This window comes from Cinclus cinclus, chromosome 5 (genome assembly GCF_963662255.1).
Source record: "Cinclus cinclus chromosome 5, bCinCin1.1, whole genome shotgun sequence".
Lineage (NCBI taxonomy): Eukaryota > Metazoa > Chordata > Aves > Passeriformes > Cinclidae > Cinclus > Cinclus cinclus.
The window spans coordinates 36,353,208-36,377,556 of record NC_085050.1 but is presented as its reverse complement, the minus strand read 5'-3'; the positions used below and the strand labels follow the sequence as shown (position 1 = coordinate 36,377,556).

General features: G+C 42.5%; 1 protein-coding gene across 2 annotated transcripts in view; it reads left to right on the top strand.

Annotated features, from left to right (window-relative positions):
* Positions 1-2,524: 2,524 nt before the first annotated feature.
* GALNT7 (polypeptide N-acetylgalactosaminyltransferase 7) overlaps positions 2,525-24,349 on the top strand; it is a 69,841-nt gene continuing 48,016 nt past the window's right edge. For both annotated transcript variants that reach the window (XM_062493623.1, XM_062493624.1), the window contains exon 1: positions 2,525-2,650. In XM_062493623.1, coding sequence (XP_062349607.1) covers positions 2,525-2,650 — 126 coding nt within the window. The remainder of the gene's footprint in view (positions 2,651-24,349) is intronic.

Genomic DNA, 24,349 nt, shown 5'->3' with positions numbered 1-24,349 from the left:
GAAAAAATGTTCTGTAGATCTTCTTAGGCACTTTACTACATAGGAGGAACTGTAAGTGCAGAATTTGAAACTCCAGCACATCCTTAATGAGGATACAAATGGAATAAAACTACTTCCAAGGTCAGTATTAACCTAATACTTCTGGAGTCAGACTGCATGGCCTGTGTGTGATAAGAAAAAAGGCAGATGATGCTCGCTGTTGAGGAATCAGGGCAGGCAGGTATAATGGTCAAACAGAAACATGACACCTTCTCCAATCTGCTGTTCTTGGTGGTTCCGGCAGAGAGAGGGGCTGGCTGGCATGAACACCCCTTTCCATTGGCCCGTAGTGCCTCCCAGTGGGCATCAGCTACTTCTCTTTCGGGATAAAGCGCAAGGGGGGGTTTAAAATTCCTGGTACAGAAACCATTGTCCTGGGGTAGCTAATGGGGGAGGTCACTCACAACAAGACTTTGGGTATCTAAAACCAAAACAACAAAGCTCTTGATCATCTTCCAAGGGTGTAGCTCTCTATGAAATCACAGATGCATGGTTTACCTTTGCCTATGGCTTCATGCAGAACATACACCTCCATATGAAAAAAATCCCCAAATCTGGTTTTGGCAGGCAGCCTTATGAGTTCTCATCATACCAGCTTGCATGCAGAGGGCTCTGTCCCCACCACTCTCAACTGTGAAGACCAGCAGCATAGCAGTATCACATCCCATGGCTGTACCCTCCACACAGTGCTACAAGCAACTTTTTCCTTCTCACTTGAGTGTGCTGAGAGCAACAGCACAGGACATTTAAAAAGGATGCCAAAAATGAAGAATGAAACAACATGAGAAAAGAGAACTGTTTGCTGCAGTAAGGTGTCCACTAAAGAGTGAAGGAAGAGTTGGGGAGATGCTTCTATACTTCTTTGACAGCCTACCAACCTTCACACTTTACAGCCCCAAGTTGTCTTTTCCTTCTGGGCTCAGCAAGCCAGGGGATCTGTTCAGAGTTAGGCACCTCAACTCTGTGTTTCCCATCCAAAACCCCCCTAACAATCCTTCCCAGCCCTGTGCAGATGTTAACTACCTGAAAAGTCACCTAAATATTTATGTTGGGCTATTTTGAGTGGTTGCTGCAATTGCAGACAGGGAGGGGGCTTTGGGGACATAATTTCTGTGCTCCTGTGGAAGTCACAGGGCTGTGCAAACACTTGTAAGAATTAGAGCTGTTGCTCATGCCTTAAACACTGCATTTGTCTACATCTCCTACCTTGATCTTACAGAATGAGGACCAACAACAACAACAAAAAAGACATCACACAGTTCTATAGCATAAGTTATATGAATAAGCAAAGACTTTGGTGTCTAGGTGTGTCCAACTACAAAGGTCACTTAGGTGTGGGTGTTTTTTTTCCTGCAAAGTTATCCTGTTCAAAGTGTAATATCCTGCTTTATTTCTGCAGTCCTTATCATTCAAAGTTAATGTTCAAGATCTATGGCTCTGAAACCTTCCCAGTGCACATAAGAAATAGAACTAAAAGCATCAGAGCCAGGGGATAGTTCTGAATACACAGAAAAGATAAAAATACTATTACATTGGAAGTGATGCAAAAACAGCACTTATTTTTTTTTTTTGAGAGCTTACATTATCAGGTTGTGTGTGTGTGTGTGTGTGTGTGTGTGTGTGTGCGCGCGCGCTCATGTGACATTCCTTCAAAGAAGGAAATAGGATGCCTAACTTTTAGCGCAGAAAATTAGTAACGACACACAAGCTGTGAGGCTGATAGCATCTCTGTAATCTTGTACTTAATCTGCTATCCCAAAGAAAAATTTGTTGACTTTCCAGTTCTGCTCTGCCCTGGCTGCACACAACAATTAATGGGCCTGCGTTACCCTACGTCTATATGACAACCCCTGAAGTTAAACGTTTGCACCTTAATTTTTACAAAACGGTGCCCAAGCAGCGCTGCTCACCCAACTGGGAAAGCCCAGACCCCAGTGGAGATTGCCCCCTGCTCCCCCCTTTCCCGGAGGGCTGCAGGCGCGGCTGGCCGCAGCCGCGGTCCGGGCGGAGCAGGTGCACGGCAGCGCACGCCCGGCGCTGTGCCGGGGCGGGGGCAGGGGCAGGGGCAGGAGCGAGCGGCGGCCCGGGGCGAGGCGCTCCCGCCCCGGTGCGGGGCGGCCACGTGGAACCGCGCGGTTCCCGCAGCGGCCACTTCCTGCTCCGCATCGCCCCGGCCGCCGCGCCCGGCGGGGAGGCAAGCGCGCAGCCCGCAGCCTACCGGGGCGGCGCGGGGGAGTGAGGAAAAAAAAGAGGGGGGAGGCAGAAAGAAAAGGGGGGGGGGGGGGGGGAAAAGTTTGTAGGTGCGGCGGGCGGCGAGAGGACAGCCTCCGCAGGCGGGCGGCTGCCGGAGAGCAGCGGCGGCCGGGGGAGGCGGGGGAGCGGCGGCGGGGCCGCGCCGTGCGGTGCCGCGGGGGGCGGAAGGCGGCCGGTGCGCGGGGCCGGGCGCTGCGTGCGCGGCGGCGGGAGGCAGAGGGCGGGCGGGAGGATGCGGCTGAAGCTGGGCTTCCTGCTGCGCGCCGTGCTGCTGGCGGGCAGCTTCTTAGGGCTGCTGCTGCTCTGGTCCTCGCTGTCGACCCGCGCCGAGGAGCCGGATCTCCCGGGACGGACGCGGGTGAGTGCGCGGCCGGGGCGGGCGCGCCGGAGCGGGTGGCGGGGCCGCCGCCCGGGATGTGACCGGCGGCTGCTGCTGCGGGCGGGCGGGCGGGGGACGGCTGCCCGGGCTGCGGCCTGCGGAGCCTTGCAGGCCCGAGAGGGGAGTGCGGAGCGCCGGGGCCGGCCCCATCCGGCCCCCGGAGCCGGCGTCCCTGCCCGGGAGGCAGCGGAGCCCGGGGACGCCGTGTTCCGCGGGGGCCCGGGCGGCCGAGCCCGGCCGAGGTCCGGTCCCCGCCGCCCCGCCCGGCTCGGAGCCGCCGCAGCCGCCCCCGCCCGCAGGGAGCGCGCCGCCGGTGTCCGCCGGCCGTGCTGGCAGCGTCCCGCCGGGGCCCTTCCCTGCCCGGGACCTCCCCGCCGCCGCTGCCGCGGGCAGCCGAAACGCCTGGGATCATCTTCCCTTTGCGGGCTTTCCATCCCTAAATAACCGCGCCGGTGTCCCCTGCGTAAGTGTCCTGTAAAGGTCCCCCAGAGCTTCAACAAAGGATGCAGGTGTTCCCTCGCCAACTCACCTAGCTGCCGCGGATCGGCTTCCCGAGGCTTTACTAACCAAAGGGCAGGTTTGGCCAAGGAGAAGCAGCAGATCAGGTAATTTAAGAGCAGCGTGAGGAAAGCCGAAAGGTGCTGGATTTACCCAGCTCTTGGTGCAGGTCTCCGATGCCGAAATGGTGGAAGCACAGGTGACACGCGGGGTGGGCAACGCTTCAACTACCACCCAGAAATGCATCAGGAGGTCAGACGAGCAAATCTGCACTACGAGTCTTGCCGTGGCCTTGTATTAGTCAGGTAAAAATAATCTGACCCTTTGACACCAGGGTCTTAGAAGGAGTCAAAGTAATTCTTCCGTTTTCCCCAGATGTTTTAGAGCTCAGGGACATAACTGGACTTAAGGAGATTTGCTTGAAGTAAGATTAGCCAAGATTAAAATAATCTCGGTAAAGTCATAAAATTTTCCAGTGATTATCTTAAAAAGGGATCTTTTATTATGTGTTCACGAATGATCTTGGACCTCTCTCGTGGGCTGCTTTAGATAATTGTGTACAGCAAGTGAGTTGACACAACTCTTGTTTTTGAAAACTGGAAATTACTTTGGACTCCTTCAGCAGCTACTCTGTCTTCTGAACCTTGGCAGTTACTGCTGAGATAATAGGCCAGAGTGGGTTTTTTGAAGATAAACAGTTTATTAAGTGGTGAAGTTTCTGTAATCTGTTCTTCTAGACACAGTGTGGGATTTTCTGTGTGTGGAAAAATCTTCAGGAATTTATTTGTATACCTCTGAAGAAAATGTCAGGCAGTAGACATTTTGCATCAAAACCAGTCAAATTACTTCACAGGCTCAGGAAAGAACTGTGTACAGACATTCAAAGTGACAATCTCAGGGGGAAAAAATTGTGGTTGCATTGCTGTGTAGGGCTGTGACCATTTTCAGATGCTTGTTCTGGGGTGACCACTGAAGTATTGTAGCCCTGGCATGTGTGTGCTGTATCAACTTACTCAAGAGCTGTAATGCATCATGCTGTCCTTTCTCATGAGTCTGAAGGCTTTTGCTTGGAGATTTTTGAGCTGAACCCTTATGTCCGCTTTCATTCACATGTGAGGTCTATTTCACAAGTCTTTTTTAGCTCATTTGTGTACCAGTAAAGGAATTGCAAGAGTTTTTACAGTCCTGCCCCTGATAAAGCAGCATTCTGTCTTGGTTACCTGGTCTTGACCTGAGGAGGAAATATCCATGACAGCCATATCAGGAAATAATTCAGTCTTTGTTGTGAACAAATACAATTATATTAAGTAAACACTGTCAAAGATGAAATCTAAACAGTGTCTGATTCATTAGCTAAATCAGTTGTTTACTTGCCTTTGTGATATATGTGCAAGTAACGCATGCTGCTTCATCATTTTCTGAGAAATGTTATTACTAAATTCATGTTTTGGTTTGGAGTGCTTTCCACCTCAGAAGCTGCTCAGGTAAGGGATATGAGTTATGAAATAGTAATGACTGTGTTTCCTACTAGCATTGGCATTCCTACAAGCATTTCCGTCTAGCACTGGCATATTACTGGGAAGCTGTCAGAGCTCAGGAATATGTCCAGAGGTTAGGACCTGCATACCCTGCATTGTGTTAGGAGAGGCAGAGCTGACCCCGTGAGCTGAGTTTGTGTCTTGGAGTGTGCTCCTTGCAACACCTGGGAACAGTGTGTGCCTTGGTACAGCTTCAGCATAAGGGAAGTAGGTAATCTTAACTGCTTCTCAGAAATGCAGTGGTGTGCTCTTTGTTCAGTCCTAGAAATGTGTGTGTTCGCTGTGTTGTCAGTTGCCCAAAAGTTTGTTAAGCTAAAGTTGACAGATAAATAAATTTTCCCATACAACACCCTCCTCCCTTTTCTTGTGCTAAAAGCTCTAACCAGCAAATATTAAATCCCTTGTCAAACAGTACCATCTTAGAATAGAATTTAGCCTTTTTAGCTAACTTCAGGCACTACCCTTTTACTCTTTGCATTGTAACCCTGGGCACTTTTTAATAATACCAAATCATTAAGGATGCAAAGATGAAAATATTTGCTGTGTTCTTTTTTATGTTTATAACTTTCAATGTTTTCCTGCTCACAGCAGCAGACAGTAGGTAACACAGAAAATCTTTTAGTGTTATAAATATGTACCTTCAAAAATATCCTTTCAAATATTGTGTTGCCCTTTCTTTTCCTGATTTAAAAGATTTCAGAGGTGTTTAGGAAAGTAAAAATTACTAATGTACAGAGAGTTTTCAAAACAAAAATGAAAGCAGAGAAGTGGCTGTTTAGGAAGGAAATGAGAACAAAGTGGTAGTAACAGTAATACAGACAGTTGGAGATAACGCCTTTCTTTCCAATAGAAGACTCTGACTGACGCATATGCAGAAGTTGGGAGGACAGAGCTGTCCTCTGGGTAACCTCACTTGGAACTTCCTCCGTTTGAGGAAAAAGTGTTTGTGGGATTTGGAGTGAGAGATTAAGTATTCTTTTGCATTATCAGAAATATCTAAAGACAATAAACTAACTCTGATCTTTTAAGGACTTTTGGTTTCCAATCTAAATCCAATCACAACAAGAAAAATGTATTGAGGTCTGTTCTCAGAGTCTTAAGTACACATCCTCTTTTTTGTAAGTAAGGATACCTGCTATGTGACAGTAAGGATTGCAAGGCTACCAAATATTTAGGCAGGAACTCTGTTAATGGCTGTGAGAAAAAAATAGGTAGAATTCATTGATTTTATTACCATGTTGTGTCTTTTGGATGCTTTCTGATGTCTTCTGGTCTTCTCGATCAAGGGGTCACAGTTCTGGAGCCAGCAGGAAATGAGTGAGAATCATAGAATCACAGAATATGCTGAGTTGGAAGGGACCCATCAGGATCATGGATTCCAGCTCCTGGCCCTGTGTGGGACACCTCAGGAGAAACACCATGTGCCAATCACACCACTGAGGCCATTCATCCTAACAAGATTGCTGTAGGGATCCCACCTACAGTATTTGTTGTTCTCCAGCGAGATGTGTTGCTAATGATCAGCCTCAGAGGTACAGCCTTAAAGCTGCTGTTGTCAAGGAGTAGGTAGTTCAGCAGGCAGAACCAATGGGCTGAAACAGTAAAGAAGGATTCGTTACTGAAAAGTTGAAAGATTATTTAAAGGATAAATGTAGGTAAACTTTAACTCTCCAAATCTGACCAATTACAAATTACCCCATTCGTTTGTCTTTATGAAGGACAGTGAGGAAGAGTGTCCAGTGTGTTCCTAGGGTACAGAGGGAGTTTAGTAAGGTAGTAGAAGATTTGCTGGAAGTGTGTGCCTGACCTTGCACAAGGCAGAAATGTAGTGATGAGATTGCTAAACCCACAAAATAAATTCCAGTCTGTCCTGTTCACAGGTGTAAATAAGGAGAACTTCCTGAAAATTTGGCACAGGCTGCTTGGCCTTATATCTGGGAACCTCGTGCTTCAGATTTGAAGCATTACAGTAAATTCAGCATTTTCCATAGCCGCTACACCTGAGCCACCAATGGACTTGCCGTATATTGAAGGCATTTAATTTTCTGTGTCTGTAATTGACGTGATTTTACTGGGATTTTGTTGAGGTCTTATTTGTTTATCAGTAGTCCTCAGGCTTCCTGGACTGTGTTGCAAGGGTTTTTTCAAAGTGTGCATGAGCAGTTGGACAGCAACTGTCCCCTTCCTCCTGCCACCCCTGAAAGTGTGCACGTCTCAAGTACCAGATGCGCTTAACAGGAGCTTGTGGGTCAGTCTCCCACCCTTAGATGTTTATACTCCCATCTTCCTGCCAGGACAGCTAACTGTCCTTGCTGCCAGATGTCATGGCAGCCGTGCCACAGTGAGGGAAGAGTGGTTGCCCTTGGATAGGGAGAGGAGGCTTTGCTGAGTGCCCTGGTCAAGTGGCAATTCTAGCACATCGCTCTGGTTCAGGGAACCAGATCATGATCTTGCAGCTGGGGCTTGTGGGCCTTCACCAGCTGCCAAGTTTGAACATAACAATTCCCACGTGGCCAATAGAAGGTGGAGAGTTTATGATGTGGAGGCAGAAGCTTTAGGAAAAAAAAAAATAAGAAATAAAAGCTGAATGGACATTTTCTGAGCTTTCTGGTGACACCCTTTCTCTCTCACTTTAGGAACTGCTAATATCCTGTATACCTCAGCTTGATTGTCCCTGAGATCTTAATAACAAGTTGCAGACTGAACTTGAAGCATTATTGTGGTTTAAATTAGATTCTTTGTGTGGAAATCCCAGAGGAAATTGTTCACTTTCCCTTAAGGAGTAAGTGTGCTTGGAACAAAAACTGAGACACGGGAATTTGCAGTTGATATCATTACTGGAGGAAAGGCAGGAATTGAAATAAGATTTAAGAATCTGATGTAAAAGGGACAGTAGCGTTCAGTAGTGAAGGGATTTGAGCTTTCTGAACTTGGTAAAAATGCGATGCATAGCGGTACATAAGTGATTAAATGACTAAATAATCTCTCCAGTTGCTTTGTATAGTTATCTATACATTGGTCACTTTTTTTTACTGATTTGCCTTTCTGTAACTGAGTGACACGAACACAAAGGGCACTGCTACTCTGGCATTATCTGAAAGCTGAACATAGTCATTCATCACCTGGGTTTGAAAAGCTCTATACGGGTGCAGGACTAAACATAGCCACATGCCTTCTACAATTAGAGCCTTAATAAGTGCTGTTTCTTGTGTGATATTCACCAGAATTTAACACCTTGCCAAACTTTTCCTGCTCAACAAGTTTGGTTTGAAGACTGTGTGCCGTGGGATAATGAGCTTGCTATAGCCAAAGTATTGCTGTTGTAGAAAGCAACCATCACTTCTTACAGTAATGTTTTGTGTTGCTAGCAACAATAATAGGCAAAATGTTTTGAGATATTAAATGATATTTTTTTAATATGTGTTTTTATCTAAATTTGGTTTGAAAAAGCTTGTAAAAATCTGTCACCCTTGGGAGACTGTAAAAATCCCAATCCCTATCATATTAAAAGGGAAATAATTTGACAAGTGCTTCCAGTTATGTTGCAGAATGCTCTGACCACAGAGCAGATAATGTAAAGAAATGGGGAAACAAAGGAAGCCTATATGATAACTACAATTTAGTGTACATATATAAATTATATTAAAAATTTCTTGAACTCTCTTATCATTCAAAAACCCTTGTATTAAGTTAGGTAAAGAACTCATCTCAAGACTGTTAACTATGTAAATGTCTACTCCTCTTTAAAGGGCAGTTTTGCACCATTTTATGTATGTGACAAGATTCCTTTTGTCCTATTTTAGTCCCAAGTGTTACCATTTGTGAATCATGTAAAAGAACTGAACAGCTGAAAAATCAAAGATCTTAAGCTAATATTGGCATTTGCTTTTCAAGAATCCCATTGCAGGAGAAGAGAGATCTAGAGTACCTAGGAAACGTTTGGCAGGATCCTCAGCATAGGATGAAAGGTCACTGCACACTTTGGTATGATAATGCAACAAAAACGTAGCAGTTGTGTCTGTTTTGGGGATCACACAGGTAAAACTATTAATCTGTTGCAGTACCTAATGCATAAACTTGTGAGTAACACCACAGAAATTGGGATCAGCACCCTAGACTGGGTAGGCTGCAGTTTGTGGTTTTAGGGTAAAAAAACAAGACAGAAGTGGTAATTTTTTGCTGCTTAGGGGCCAAATAGTGGGCATTGAAAATAGCATGTAATAAATTCCTCTTTTAAACTCTAGGTAATAGTTAACTCTCAGTTTTAAAGCTGGTGAATATGGACAGCTAAGCTGAAGAAGTAGAAATTCTGATGCTAGTAAATTTTGTTATTGCAAAAGACTCATTGGGTCATCAGGAGGACAGCATTATCCAGAAGTACATAGATTTTTCTCCACATAGCCAAGCAGCATTCACTTTCCCTAACCCAAGCTCAGCAGAGTTAAAATTGCTTGTATTGAGCTGATGTTCTCTAATGAAAAATGACAGCGTCTTTGTCCTATTTTTGTCAGATATTAAATCAGCATTACAGGAGACTGCCAAGTGGAAATAGGGCAGGATAAGCTGTAACATTAATAGGTTTGACTTCTACCTTGGGGGGCTGGGAGGATGCTTTTTACAGTAACTAGGCCATATCATCTGAGAGGGTTTTAAGTCTGGCAACAGTTACATTTAATTACTATATTTACTTTGTAAGTATGGAAAACAAATGTCTGCTCTGGACGATTAGTTTAAAATTAGCAACATGGAATCACAGAGTATTCTGAGTTGGAAGGGACACACAAGGATGATGGAGTCCAACTCCCAGTCCTGCACAGTGCTGTCCCTGAGTCACACCATGTGCCTGAGAGCATTGTCCAAACACTTCTTGAGCTCTGTCAGGTTGGTGCTGTCATATTTCTATGGGGAGCTTGTTCCAGTGCCCAAACACCCTCTGGGTGAAGAACCTTTCCTTAATATCCAACTTAAACCTCCCCTGACACAGCATCAGGCCATTCCCTCAGGTCCAGAGAGAAGAAGAGATCGGTGCCTGCCCCTCCTCTTCCTCTCATGAGGAAGTAACTGCAGTGAGGTCTCCCCTCAGTCTCTTCCAGGCTGAACAGACCAAATGACCTCAGCTGCTCCTCATACAGCTTCCCCTCAAGACCCTTCAACACTTTTATGGCTGTCCTTTGGATCTTCTCTTGTAGTTTTAATATCTTTCTTGTGTTTCAGTGCCCAAAACTGGACACGCTATTCAAGGTGAGGCCACCCCAGTGCAGAGCAGAGCGGGACAATCCCCTCCTTAGCCCTTGGTGTGCCTGCTGCTCTCCAGGACAGTGTTGTGGAATAAATACGGTGCAGGGAGCTCTGTGCTGCTGCAGTGGGAGCTGCAGGTTGAGCTCTGGGTGGCAGAGGTACCCCAGGCAAGAAGCTGTGAACTTCGATCCTGTGTATAGCAGAGCCCTGGGACAGGTGACCGGGCACTGGGAGGCACGGCAGAAGGCTGTACATACATCAAGGTGTGCTCTTCCTCCTGTGTGGTGGATGTTTTGTCCAGGTGGTTACTGAGAGATCGTATCAAAAGCTTTAGTGAAATCCTGAAAGATTACATTGACTGGCTTCCCTTGATCAGCTACTTGGGCTGGCTTGTCATAAAAGGAAATCAGATTTGGCAAGCAAGGTTTCCCCTCATGAAGTTGTGTTGGCTCTGACTGATGACTGCACGTGTTGTCTTTCACACGTTTTCCAATACCTCCCAGAACAATCTCCACGACTTTACCCACCACTGAAATGAGACTGACAGGCCTAGGGTCCTCCTTCCTGCCCCTTTTGAAAATTGGAACTTTGTTAACTGACTTCCAGTCAACTGGGATATCTACAATTTCCCAACAGCTTTCAGAAGTCACCCAGAGAGGCCTTGAGAAGACATAGCCAGGTCTTTAGTTACTCTCGGATTAATCCCATCAGGCCCCGTAAATTTATATGGATCCAGCTGGAGCAGCACATTCCTCAGAACTTCAGGGTCCACTGGGAGTTTAGCATTTCCACAGCCAGGGTAGTCCATCATTGGTGTTGAAGACAGAGGCAAAGAAAGCATTAATCATCTCCACCTTGTCAGTATCCCTCACTGTGAGATGACCATCCTCATCCCGTAACAGGCTGATGTCATTTCTGCACTGCCTCTTGACAATGTATTTTAAAGAAATCATTTTATTGTCCCCCACAGTTCTGGTCAGCTTCAGCTGCAATTGAGCTCGTGCTGGTCAAAAGGCCACCTCCCCCATAAGTTTTCTTTAATATTTTTGTGAATCAAAGGGAAGTTATCTTGCTTGAATCTGACTTCAGCAGTCCACCTCTGCCTCACAGTGCTTTAGGTTAGACACAGTTTTGATGAGTGAGGATCCCCTCCATTACAAAGTGTAATGCTCAGGTGGTGTGTTGAGGAAGGAGGATGTCCCCAACAACAGGGAATAGTTAGCAGCCAGCATCATGCATGTCCTCACAACCTGTGCTGCTGTTTAGGCCTGCATTTGGGGGGTTTTTGGCTTTTCACTTAATACAGGTTGTAGAAGAAAAAATTAAACTCAGCGGGTTTCTATAACCTTAAACGGTTTAAGATTGTGCTTTGTGGCAGATTAGGATTTATCAGTTTAATTGTAGCCTCTTCCTCTGTGAAGGAGCTTTTGGGAAGATACGTGCTTTTGTGGAAGAAGAGTTATTTTGTTAATAATAGCTGTACAAAGATATGGAGGAGAAAGCTGATACTTGTATTCTGCCTTTTGTTTTTCAAATAAGCATCCTTATTGTGTTCCCCTTGCTTGGGATCAAATAATTTTAAAACATTTGCTTAGTCATTGGAATATCATTTGAATTGGCAGGTCTGAAATTTGAAAAAACCCAAAACAGTGTGAGCTGCTTTTGTAACAGCTTGGTGCTTTCCTTCCAGGTGCATTTTTTAACAGAAAATTCCTATTTTCTGAAAACCCATGGATTTCCTGTGTGGGAATAAAATATTTTTCTTACCAGGCTGCATACAGTTATTGCTTAAACTGACTACTTAAAAATGACTACTTTTGTAATTAAGAGATGATGCTTTAAAAATAATTATATTAATCAAGAATTAAGCATGCTTCTTCCTGCACAAGCATGCCACTTTGTAAGATTAGAGCAAATTGCTCTTTGAATTTTTCTCTCTATTATAATGACCTAATTGCTTGCTACTCTATGGTAGCATGTACTTAAGTTTCTTTTACTGTGTCTTCTTGAATCCCTCATTCTAATCCTTGAATGTGGTAACATTTTTTAGTATTGCTTTTGCTTTCCAAGGCTGCAATGTATTTTCCTTTGAGTTCCTTCTGGAACCTTCAGTAGCAAATAACAGCAGTCAGCACTGATATGTGAATCTCTGAGCAGCAGGAGAGAATTGCAGGAAGGTACAAGTTAAAAACAGTGTACCAGTTTACATGCTGTTTACATGTAGAAAACTTGCTTTACAGGTGACAGTCTCAAAATATAATTGTTAGTGAAATTACAGCATGAGCAGATGGTGCTCAGCCCACAAAGTTTCATACTTGTTTTTGTTGTCTTTTAAGAAATTGGCAATGAAAATGGCTCAGCAAGAGCTGTTCTGACTTGAGTTGATCTTTTTATTAAAGAGAACAGTATTACTTTAAATACTGTGTTTTAGAAAAAAAATTACAACATTTTTATGAAATCAACTATAGTCTTTTTCAAGCATTTATGCCACAGTTTCGGGATTAAAATTTGCTTTGGTTTTAACTAGCAGTAAAGCATTTTCTTTTTAAGCATTAATAAATGAACAAAGGACCAAAGCATAGCATCCCAATTTATTTCTCAGTTCCTGCCTTTATGGTTTTGAGATGTTGAGGCATTGTCATTCTTTTGAGTTATTACCATTTTAAATTTGCTGTAGAAGATTTCTCATCTGCAATAACATTTTGAAATAAAACCTTAGAAAAGTAACCAAGCTACCTCTTCAAAAAAAGTTTCCTTTTTTTCCTATTGAGGAAAGAGGATCAAGAAAGACAGTATTAAGATAATGGGTTCTTCAGAGAAAATTAATTGTTCTCTGCATGCTTTGGTCTTGAAGCAAGTTTTGCTACACTCTCAGTTAGATGAGGCCTTGAAGTCAGCTCTTCAAGGCTTGTAATATATTGCTTTTATTGGACTGCTTCCCCTGCTCGGGCTCTGCTGTTCCATCTCCCACAGTGTTATTTTAACATTTCAAAGTCTATGAGAAGCCTTAAACTGCAGCTATGAAATATATTGGTTGTTTCTTACCTCTTCCATGTTTTCCACATTTATTTCCCTTCCCTTTATGAAGTATGTTCTGCTTGTACAGAGCCAACACCTTCAGTAGTGATGGCATGAAAAGAGTATCTCAGTAAACAGCAGAGATAGAAATGTGCAGTAGGTGGGTTTTATTGTTTGCTTCTTTTGATGGAATATCAGATTCTGCCATGGTAAATGTGTCACCCACTTCTAATCACAGAATTCTTAACCAAGAACTCTCAAATACAGAAGGATGCTTCATGGGTTTCCTGTGCCTCAGCTCTTGTTGGTGAGTGGTAAGAATCTCCTGCTGCCTTTTGGATAGCTTTTTGGAGATCTTCAGCTCCAAATTCTGGTATTTCAGTGGATGTAAGTAAGATACTCCTACAGCATGAGATTTACCAAGTTAGTAAAGAGGTCTCAAGTACTCTCTGTAGAGGTATTCCAGCCCTGGGTTTCTGAAGTAAGACTGTGATTTAGTTCCTTGGATGCGTATGTGTGATCTTGGTGAGTCTTCTATTCCTTACTGTGTTTACTTAAATACTTGCCTTTTGTTTTGTTTTGTTTTGTTTTTTTTTTGTTTATGTAAACACTACAGGAACATCTGGGCTAAGAAAGGCCAAGAAGTGTTAACCTGACAGTGAGGCAGTGAAACTCTTTGAGCAGGTCCAGGTATAATAATATCATCCTTCAAGCTCATCTGACAACGATCCTCAAGGAGAGCAGCTATCCATGATGCTGGAATCAAGTCTGGGACAAGACTTTGATGCCGGACTTGGGGCGAATGGTTACTCTGGCCCAGCTTTGGCAGTGGATGATAAGACCCTTGAGTGCTCATTGACAGAGCAGAGAGTTAGGTGTCTAAAAGTGTCAAAGTCATCCCCATTATTTTGTGTAGAGAAACAGTGGGGGAGAAATCTCTGCAAGATGCAGAGTTTCTGTCTTAGAGAGCAGTCTTACCTTTTGCATGAATAGGCATATCAGTCACCTCTCAGGGAGTTAACAAGTTGTGCTCCCGTTATTATCTTCTACCAGGACTGGTGATGACAGGGGACTTGTCAAGCTGTTGTGATAAAAGGGAGCAGACTGCCAGGATAGTTCATGTGGCTTTTAATCTTTGTGTATGCCTGAGGGGCCTTGGGAAAAGAGGATGACAGGGAGCAGGCTGGATTAATTTTTCTGGATGAAATGGATATGTCCTGGGGGTTGGCCTACTTTAAAAATAATTAGAATTCTTTGAAATCTGTTGTCCTTGAGCACACTTCATCTGTCCTATGTCCTGTTTTCTCTGATTTTCATATGCCTAAATCTTGTGGTTGAGAGATGCCTTTTGCCTCTTTGGGATGCATTTGTTTTGATAATATTTCCCAGGGGTGCATAATTTCCAAATCAAAGCTTACTTGCATGTATGTGTGTGGTGAAATGCACACAGGGACTGCAGGTAACCAGAGGTACCCACTTATGATTCTGCTCTTAAGCCGAGAACAGAGAGGCTGCTCGACTTACAGTGAAGTGTGTGAGACACTGATTCTCAGTTCTTAACATTTATATTTACTGGAAACGATGTGGTTTTCTTCTTTAAAATAAACTTTAAAAAATAATCCTGCACATTTGCATCAGGTGACAAAGGTATGGTTGGATCCTTGCAAGTAGCCTTGATGGTGCACATTGATTGACTGCAGCCAGCACAAGCCCATGTTAGTGTTGATCTTGCATCTTGGTTGTTTCATGTTTTTATTCCAATGTCATCCTCAGCTAAAGGATGAATACCTCATTTACTCTGTTTCTTTTCTTCATCCTCATTTTGGTTTTTTTTCATCGTTCGTTCTTTATGCGAATTTGAGAAGTTCATTAGGCATATTCTCACGACCCCCTGTTCAACAGCTTAAGAATTTTCTTGTGCTGCAGTAAGGTATTAAGTGATAGATATCTGGAAGTAAGAAAGAAAGACAAATGGTCAGACTTCTCCTCCTGACTTTGTAATAGTTTGGGCAATATATCTTCCAATGGGTTTATCACAGGAGATAACATGCTAAGGGCTTTATGTAAAAAATAAGTTTTCATTATAAACTCTACAATTCATGTCTTTGATTAAAGAAACTTAACAGCCTTTAACATTAAGCACCAAAATTTTTACCGGTAGACTGGGCCAGTTAGCATTGCTGCAAAAGAGAGGGAGATTAAACAGGTTTTTGAACAGGTTTTATCTTGTATGATATTTGCAAGAATTTATTCTGTACTGATAGCTTGTCAAAATACTGTTTACAGTCTAATCCCAGCAATCATGATTTTCCAGGAATGGCTTCACAGCTGTTAATTTTTAAGAAACAGACAGAACTTTTATCTGTAATTTGGTTTATCTACCAACCATAATGTACTACTTAATGTCACCAAAGGCATGATGTTGCAAGCAGAATTCATTATAATTTTTAGGTTGATGCTTTAAAAATATATTTTATTGGCATAACAGAATAATCTTGACTCTAATGCCTTAAAGTGTTCATTGATAAAAATGCTTTTACATGTCAGAATAATTATTTGTTTTTTTCCTTGTTTTACTCTCCAAACTAAATTTTTTTTTTTCTTGCAGAGCACCATATTTTTAATATATTTAATAAAATTCATGGACATTTATTTTAAAGCTGAGTATTGCTGATGAGGAAGTTAAGATTTCTGATATTATATGTCTTTGTCTTTATATGTGGAAACTTTTCAGCAGTGTATATTTAGTGGATCTATTCATAGCCTGACACCAAACCCCAACAAGTTTCCTCCAGGAAGTCCGTTTTCTGCCCTACATGCATTTATTAATTCTGTCACGCCTCAGTGTTCCTTAACTGATTTTATACTGTATGGTCTATAGCATTCAAAGGAACTTTAAACTACATTTAAAAGACCAGTTTTGGTGACTCAAATGTTTTATAACTGGTGCTGGTTTTATCCCAGTGTGTGTTAACCTCCATGATTTTCCTTTACCTTAATGTGTTTACTTTTTTTGGTTTCTTAACTTATTTTGTCTGCAGACTGAAGAGGTACCAGCACTAGGCTGACACATTCCCTAATACCCTTTCTTATCTAGCTGTAGTGGTATAAAAGATTGGATACAGGAGTGAGAAAGTTCGTGGAAAGGAGTTTTGCCTGTCATTTGGGTGCAGTTTCTAAGGAAAGAGTAGCTTTGGACAACTAGAAATATGTATTCAAATCATCATGCTGTGAAAAGTCACCAGTTCTATCTATATATTTTAATGAAAACTCTATTGAGACTCAGAACTTCCCTGAAAAGTGAGAAGGGCCCTCTCATAGTGGAGGGCAACTGCTGGTTATGCACATCTTCTCTCTCCTCCATGAATATGAAGGTGCAGTACTTACTACTGTAGTAAGAAAGAAAATAATCCTTTGTTTTTATAATTTATTTGAAAGAAGAAAGGGGGATTCATATTGCTAAGAATATTTAATAGGAGCATTCTTTGTTGTGTAGGGCATAATGGTGTTCCTGCATTGCCATAGTGCCACAGGAATCCCTGGGAAAGCAGCTGTGGGCTCATGGGGAAGACAAGCAGCACCCCATGGGGAAGTGAACAGACCACTCAAAACAATCTGGTTTACTGTTGTGGGCTTCTCCTAATTGGATTATTTCCAGTTGGGTTATTTCTGATACAGGATCTGAGCGTGGTGGCTCAGTAAACCACACAACTGGGCAAGTCTGCTTTTCTTTTGTTTCTGATGCTCACAATACACCATGAGTATCTGACCCTAAACACACAAGCATGCTGCCTTGTGTGCCTCTGCCTTTTCAGCACAGCAAGTAGGTCTCTTCCAAATGAGAAGAAATGTTTAAGGAGAAGAATTTGGTGGGGAAGGTTTGTTGATGTTTGTTTTGTTCACAAGAACCATAGAATGGTTTGTATTGGAAGTGACTTTAAAAATCTTCCGGCACCAACCCCCCTTCTGTGGGAAGGGACACCTTCCACAGGACCAGCTTGCTCAAAGCCCTGTCCAACCCAGCTTTCAACTCTTCCAGGAATGGGGCATCCACAGCTGCTCTGGGCAGCCTGGTCCAATGCCTCAACATCCTCACAGTAAAGAATAATTCCCCATATATAATATAAACTGACCCTCCCTCGGTTTGAAACCATTCCCTTGTCCTTACAAGTCCCTCTCCCTGTTTCCTGTAGGCCCCATTAGGTGCTGGAAGGCTGCTCTAAGGCCATCCCAAGGCTTTCTCTTTTCCAGGCTGAACCAAGCTTGGCTTCATAGGAGAGGTGCTCCGTCCCTCTGGCCCTCCTCTGGACTCTGTGTAGTGCTGTACTTGAGTTGTGTAGTCTTGTTTTGAAGGTACAAAAGAAGCCAATCCTCTCAAGTCAGGCATCTGCTGTCCTGCCGTTCTGCACGCACTTGTTCTCCCTGGTGTCCCTCAGAGGTGCTGGGAGCTCTGAGGATGGGCAGCCCTTGAGCGCTCTGTGTGCCTGTGCACAAGTGATGGTTGTAGACAGCTGGAGAGGCAGCAGTGCTCTCTGTGTTTTGCTACTCCCAGGCACTCTGTTTTTCAGCTACCCCTCACTTCCAGCAGCTTTCCCCCTGCCCCACTCCTGTTTTGAGCTAGCTCAGCACTGGTGTTTACCCTGCTTATGGATGCCAAATTCTTTTGACATGCTCATGCAGCTGTCTGTGGGGAGTCCTTGATCCAGCTCAGCATGCAGTTGTAAAGGTGCTCACGTTAGCATGCAGACAGGACAAAAATGCATGGTGTAGAAGTAAACTGACTGCAAAAATGTAGCCATCCCACTCCATAACATCAGCCTGAAATATCCAGCATCTATCAGACAGAGGTTTAAATCCAAAACAAATTAGCAAAAACAAAAATTTAAAGGCAGCTCATCTGCAGCAGCTAAAAAATACAGTTTTTATAAATCTTCTGCAAAAACTAGGTGGATCTTGTAACTCATATTTCTGCTGTTCCACAGTTCTTATTGCAGCAGAGATGGAAAATATCCCCTTCAGGTTTCCCAGTATATCTGCAGTGATGAGAAGATAAACATTGCTATAATGCATCAGTGTTAACATTCAGAAGCCTTCCAAACTTTGCTTTTTAAATCAAATGGGAAAGTTAGCTTTGAGCCTCTTCACTCGTAGGAAGAATGGACAAGTGATTTTTTTTTTCTTTGCCATGTCTTAAATAAATCTGACATCCTTTACAAATCTGCAGTTGCCATACTGTCAGGATTTATAGAACTGGAAGTGCTATACAAAACAGAAGGAAAATATGCTATTTCCAGGTAAAACACTGTGTCTGAAGCAACAGCTAATGCATAGTTATGCTGTTCATGTTCTGGTGAAATTTATTAGAAATGGAAAGCTGCCTAGTACCTTATTTTTAAGCTGTTGTTTTCTTCATTGAAGTGAAATGAAAAGCGAGAAGTTCCAGGTTTTGATGGAATTTTTGATTGTTTGTTTGTTTTTCTTTATTTATATCATTTACCAGAAATGTTTAGTGCAGCAGTGAATCAATCTGGTTTATTCTATCTTAACTTACAATATTTGTCCAAGTCTGTATCAGATAATCAAGTAATATATTGAGAAAATGTTGATTTGGATAACTTGCATATGACAGTTTTAAACAGAGCATGTACCTCTTGTGTTGTGCTGTTGTCATTTGTATGTAAGAACTTCTCAAAAGAAAGCACGTCATCCCAAAAGGCAACTGATTATTGGCAGCAATGATATTGGCGTGGTTGACAAGCATGAGAATGTAGGGTCTCTTAGAGAGGAAGCACTTTTATATTGCTATTCCTTACCATTTTCAGTATAAGAGTTTTGCAGGTTATTGAATAGTAGCAAAATGCAGTGGATTTGTGTGTGTGTATGTGTGTATTTTGATTGGAGTATCCTCCTTGTGGATTTTGGTTTCTTTTGCTGATTCTGTTTTGATGTACAGTAAGCAGTTCTGTACTATTTACTGTCCTGTCCTGGTACATTTGCCAGTTCATCCTTCTGTGGTATTTGATGCTTGATGTATGTAGCTTCTCTCTTATACTGAAGATTGAAATGCTGACAGTTTTCTTTTGCAGCTCTTCCTCCTGGGAGGCACTGTCTCACTCCCCAGTTAGACTAAAGTATGAACTGCCTTACTGACTCTTCATTTTCCAGCTGCAGGCCAGATTTTGCTGTTTTAGAGACAACAGGCTCTCTTTCTCAGGGACTGCAGAGGGCTTTTGAATTGAGTTTTCTGTCAGGCTTTTACAAAATTGTCTTTGTTAGAAGTTAAATTGCAAGGCTAGCACGTAAAGGTCTTGATTCAGTGAACTGCATTTCAATTTAAACACCCATTTAATGAACTGGATAGACCATAAGTAGACTTTGTAATGTCTCTTCTATGTTAGATGCAGTAAGTGAAGGGCACAGTTTTCATAAATGCAGTTATTAGCAGCCCTGTTTGAAACCCACAAGTCGTGCACATGCCTAGGGCTTGTGGAAGTCACTCCAGATGGAAACAGCATTACTAGGGTGATTATACCCTGAGGAAAGGCTCGCTGTCATTTTGAGATCAATTTTTTGCTAATGTTCCATTCTCAGTATTTGCATGGAGAGTCTGAATTGCCAGAACTTCAGATTTCATAACAAAAGTGCTAACAAGAAGTGAACATTTGTTGAAAAGATTGTGTTGCTTCAGAGAAATGCCTGTTGCTATGCTGGTTGGATGGTGAAAGTATCCTGCAGACAGAGGCACCATGCTGAGAAAACTGACTTCCATTTTTTCTGAGCAAGAAGGAACTTTATGTGTCTTTTTTGTGTGTTGTACACCCATTAATTTGAACAGTGGATCCCATTGCTGACGAGTCAGTGCACATGGGAGAATGCTGTTTTCACTTGCATTTTCCCCAGATGTGTGTTCAGAAATGCCAGCCATAGTGTACCTGAGCTGGAAGCACAAAGGTCATGTTAAAAGTCTCTTTAGGATCTGCCAGATCTGAGGAGGTCTCTCAAAAGATGTTCAGGGCTAGAAGTTCATCCTTTGGTGCCATGTTAAGATAAGGCAGTGGGATGTCAGTTCCTAGCATTGACTTGGAGAGTAATGTTTTGATCATTAGTCTCATACAGTTTCAAGTTTATACTGTGGCACCACCGTGGATCATCTGCACTAACAAAGTAAATGTCAGGGCAGTCCATTACTTGAAGTTCAGGTGCAGTGTGTCTGCCTTTCTGATTGATCCCGTGGTCTCAAGGTACCCACACTGGCTTCCATGCTCCAAATAAAAGATACTGCATGGCAGGTGTGGAGAAATGTGCAAAGCTGGAAGTACAGTGGAGAGCAGGCTGGTGTAGTGGAGCCCATGTAAGGAAGTTTGTGGATTATATCATAGCATTCTTGCTGGCTGTCTAAAAGATGCAGATACCCGGGCTGTGCTAACATGTTATGTGGCTTCTATAGCAAAGCTGTAAGATAGATTTTTATATTCATGATGTTTACCTCACAGCAAAACAAACAATATCACTAGCTGTATGTGTCACAGAAAGAGTAGTCTACCAAGATTGATTTATCTGTTCAATAAATTGGTTTTTATTAGTTCAATGTTGATGCAGATTTTTCTTTTTATGCTCCAAATGCATGTACTGTGATGATTTTTTTGTTCTTTTAAAAGTATTTGGTGCAGATAAGAACTTATCTGACCTCAATGGTTCAGTAGACTATAACTGATTTATTGGCAAATACCACACACATTATCCTATGTAGGAAAGACCAGGAATGAAGGCCAAGGAAAGATGAGATCAAATCACAGAGAACACAATTGATCACAAGTTATTTCCCTTCTCTTGTCGAGTCAAGCAGTACACAAGGTAATTACATAGATACTCTGAATTTTTGAAGTCATTTGGGAGTTCACATGAAACTTACAGAAGCGGGTTTCAGACTATATGCATAATTTGCATAAAATGCAGTTTTTGGCTTTAGCTGGCTGTTTCATTGAAGAAACTTTCAAAACTGTAGGGTTGATCAAATTCTAAAAAGCAGTTTGAAAAAGAAGACAGAAATACATTGTGGTAAAGCTTGAGAATGGTGACAATATTTCAAGATAAATGAAAATCTAATCATGCACTTTGCTCCTTAATAGCAAGAAATATGAAATGAGATTGAAGTATCTGTCTTTAAGAATTGAGGCAGACAAGATATAGTACAGAAAACTGAATCCCTTGATCTAGTGTGTCCATTAGTGATGGATTTATTGTGTTGTAAATGTCATTTACTGGCTGTGTTACTATCCTGGTTTGAAAGACAGGTGCTTGCCAAGGAAAGCAGAAGCCCCCCTCCGGACTGAAAAATGTGATCCTTCCTTCCGATTATTATGATTTTGAAATTGAGGGAGCTCTCAGGCAAAGATATGGGGGTAGGAACAACAGTTCTTTACTAGTTTATCTAACAAGACAAACAAGAACAACAACAGCTATGAAATTACCCACAAACAGAACAGTAACTCAGTCCCAGTGTTTTTTGGCTGCAGGCACCTTTTCCCTGAGCTGCAGTTCCCGGTGCTGGGGGCGGGCGGGTCCCGCAGAGCCGCAGGAGGGCTGGGGGTGATGGCAGCGCTGTCCCAGGGGGAGAGAGAGATGGAGAGAGAGCTCTCCGCTCACGGTGTGGGTCCTGGTGCTCAACAGAGTGCTGGATGATGGCAGGTTAAAGTGAGAAGGCAGCAGGGCAGGGTCTGACAGCAGTGAGGATGGTTCCTGGTGCTGGGATGGCAGGGATGGGACACAGGCAGCGATCGTCCTTCTCGTCCGAACTCCGCGGGGAAATGGGGAGAGCCAGAGCCTTCCGCTTCCTCTTCTGGATGTTTGGATATTGAGGGGTTTCCCTCCTCTCTCCCCTCCCCCTTGTCACCAGGGCCCAGTCAACAGGTATCTTAGCATGACAATGGGGAAAATTCCACAGAGGGAAAAGGGAGAGAACCAACCCCCAACAGTTACATAAAAGAAATGCATGATTTTTAAATATGCATTTGCCCCAGATGATTGAGAAACAAGAATGAAGTTCCTCTGCAGGTTTGAACCAGTGCAGTGTTCACAGCTGATGCCTGGAGAGCCGGAAAAGCTGTCCCCAGCCACTTAGAACATGACAATTGATGATAGTTTTTGTTTCTTTCTCAGGCTTTTTCTGAAAAGTAATATAAGTTGGATATTATCTATAGTAAGGTTATGGATTATAATTGTAACTCTTTTAATTCAAAGTGAATGCTTGTGTTGTGGTTTAAGCCCAGCCAGCAGCCAAGCCCACGCAGCCGCTCACCCACTCCCCCACCAGTGGGATCAGGGAAAGGATCAGGTCAGTAAAAGTGAGAAAACTCCTTGTTTTTACCTGCTTATCTCTGCAGCTTAAAACTGAATTACTTACATTTTGGTAGTTTCAGTCTAAAAGAAACAGGTTTTTATTTATTTCTTCCTTCAATTTATAGAGAGCATTCCTTGGTCTTGGTAAAACTAAAAGCCTTGCTCCCTCCAAGATTGCTGTGTAATAATGCTATGCAGGAAACGGAGAATAATTTTTCCTTTTTGGAAGGAAATGAAGCTGGACAGAGGATATCTTAGGTATTCTTAAAAATTCCTAACATCTATATGAATAAACATGAGTTCTGTTTTTAAGATCTCATTGAAACATATGCTTAAAATGAAGGCTATTCCTAGAGTGAAACAAAACATGGGAGGAACAATGACTCAACTAGAAGGGTCACAAGCTTAATTTAATGTTGAAATGTAGTGATGAGAACAAATCTTGTATTGAAGCTCTTGAGTGATGCTGTGTTTTAAGCCTTTTCACCTTGGAGGGCACAGCTTCCCAAGAAAAAGGATGAAGGAGGTTTTTGGGATGGGAAGGAGATGTTTGTTACTGCTGAGCTATTAATGGCTGTGGAATAAAGTTCTTAGCATCTGCAGCAAAGTGTAACTCAGTAACACTGGGTGGAAAATAAACACTGTGACCAGCTGCTGGGCACAGAAGACAAACGTGGTGGAGCTGAAGATCACAGAGTGCAGGAGCAATTAAGAACTGAGAAATTACCAGAGAAAACGTCCAAGTGATAGAGGTGTTACTGTTCTGGACTGTGGCAATATGGCAGCAAACTATTTCATTCTCATGTCTGTTTTGTCTTCCTTCCATTTGATTGCAAAATCTACAGGAATTGTTTGCCAAGCACTTGATGGTATAAACATGGGGCAGCAGTAGAATAATACTGTAGAAAGAGTTAGACTACATGGATTAGCATGTACTACATTGCTAAGACATCAATACAACACTATTTTTAGGTATTCAGGCTCTTTTTCTTCTTAATTTTTATTAATCAGTAAAGTTGCATATCTACATTACTAAAAAAAGTCCTCTTCTGCTAGCCTCTTATTACAGTGCAAAGACAGTAAAAAAATTCAATGCGTTTTTTTAATGAAGAGGGTAAGGAATACTCTAGGAGTCATGAAGACCTGAAATCTGGAAGCCCTTTTGCATCTTACAGTCAGCTCAGCATAGAGATTATGTCTCATGCAATTGTCCATTTTGTTCTTAATACTCATAATTTTTCAGTTAAGTGTTCATAAAATCCCTCTAAAAAAGAAAATTTGTGGACAGTTGTCTAATTCTGTTATGTTTCCTTTTCTTTTCTTGCATCATAGGCCAGAAAGGTGTTAGTCAAAGTATTGTGAAGCAATTTGCTACAGCTCAAGTATGCTTCTGATTAAACATTGTTTTCAAAATCTGATTGTATTGCTCCAAGCCACATAGCCCCGTGCAAATGTGATGCTCTTAATCACTTGGAGGAGGGAGACAGGATAAAAACATCCTACATTTTGTGCCATCATTTCTGCAGTCCATTTTTCAGAAGAGATTTCCTGATATTTATCTTTTGCCTGGAAGAAAGAGTTGGAAAAATTTCTTGCCTTAACCTTCTCCCCTTCTCAAATAGGGTAAGTAATGGCATCATCTTCATCAAAACATTGTAAACAAAACTGGAAATTAGAGAGAAATTAAAAGGGGAACAGAAGGTGGCATTTGAACTGAGTACACAGCAGTAAATGTCTACAGAAATGAGCGATGGTGATATTGATTAGAGCCACTAGAATTCTAAGTATTTGGAGATTTCCCATAGCCTTCATCTGCTTAAACATTGCTCTGGAGTTGGCTGTGTCCCTAGAAGCCAGTTTCATGCACCTTTTTTATTTTAGAAATGCATTGTTCATCTGCTGCTTTATTCCCCCTGTGATACCCTACAGCATCTGGCACATCAGCTTCAGGAGCAAGTCACCTTGCTGATCCTCTTGTGCAACAAGGCACCCTCCAGGTTGAGAAGTTGAAAAACAATTATTTGCATTCCTTTTTTTATGTGAAAAA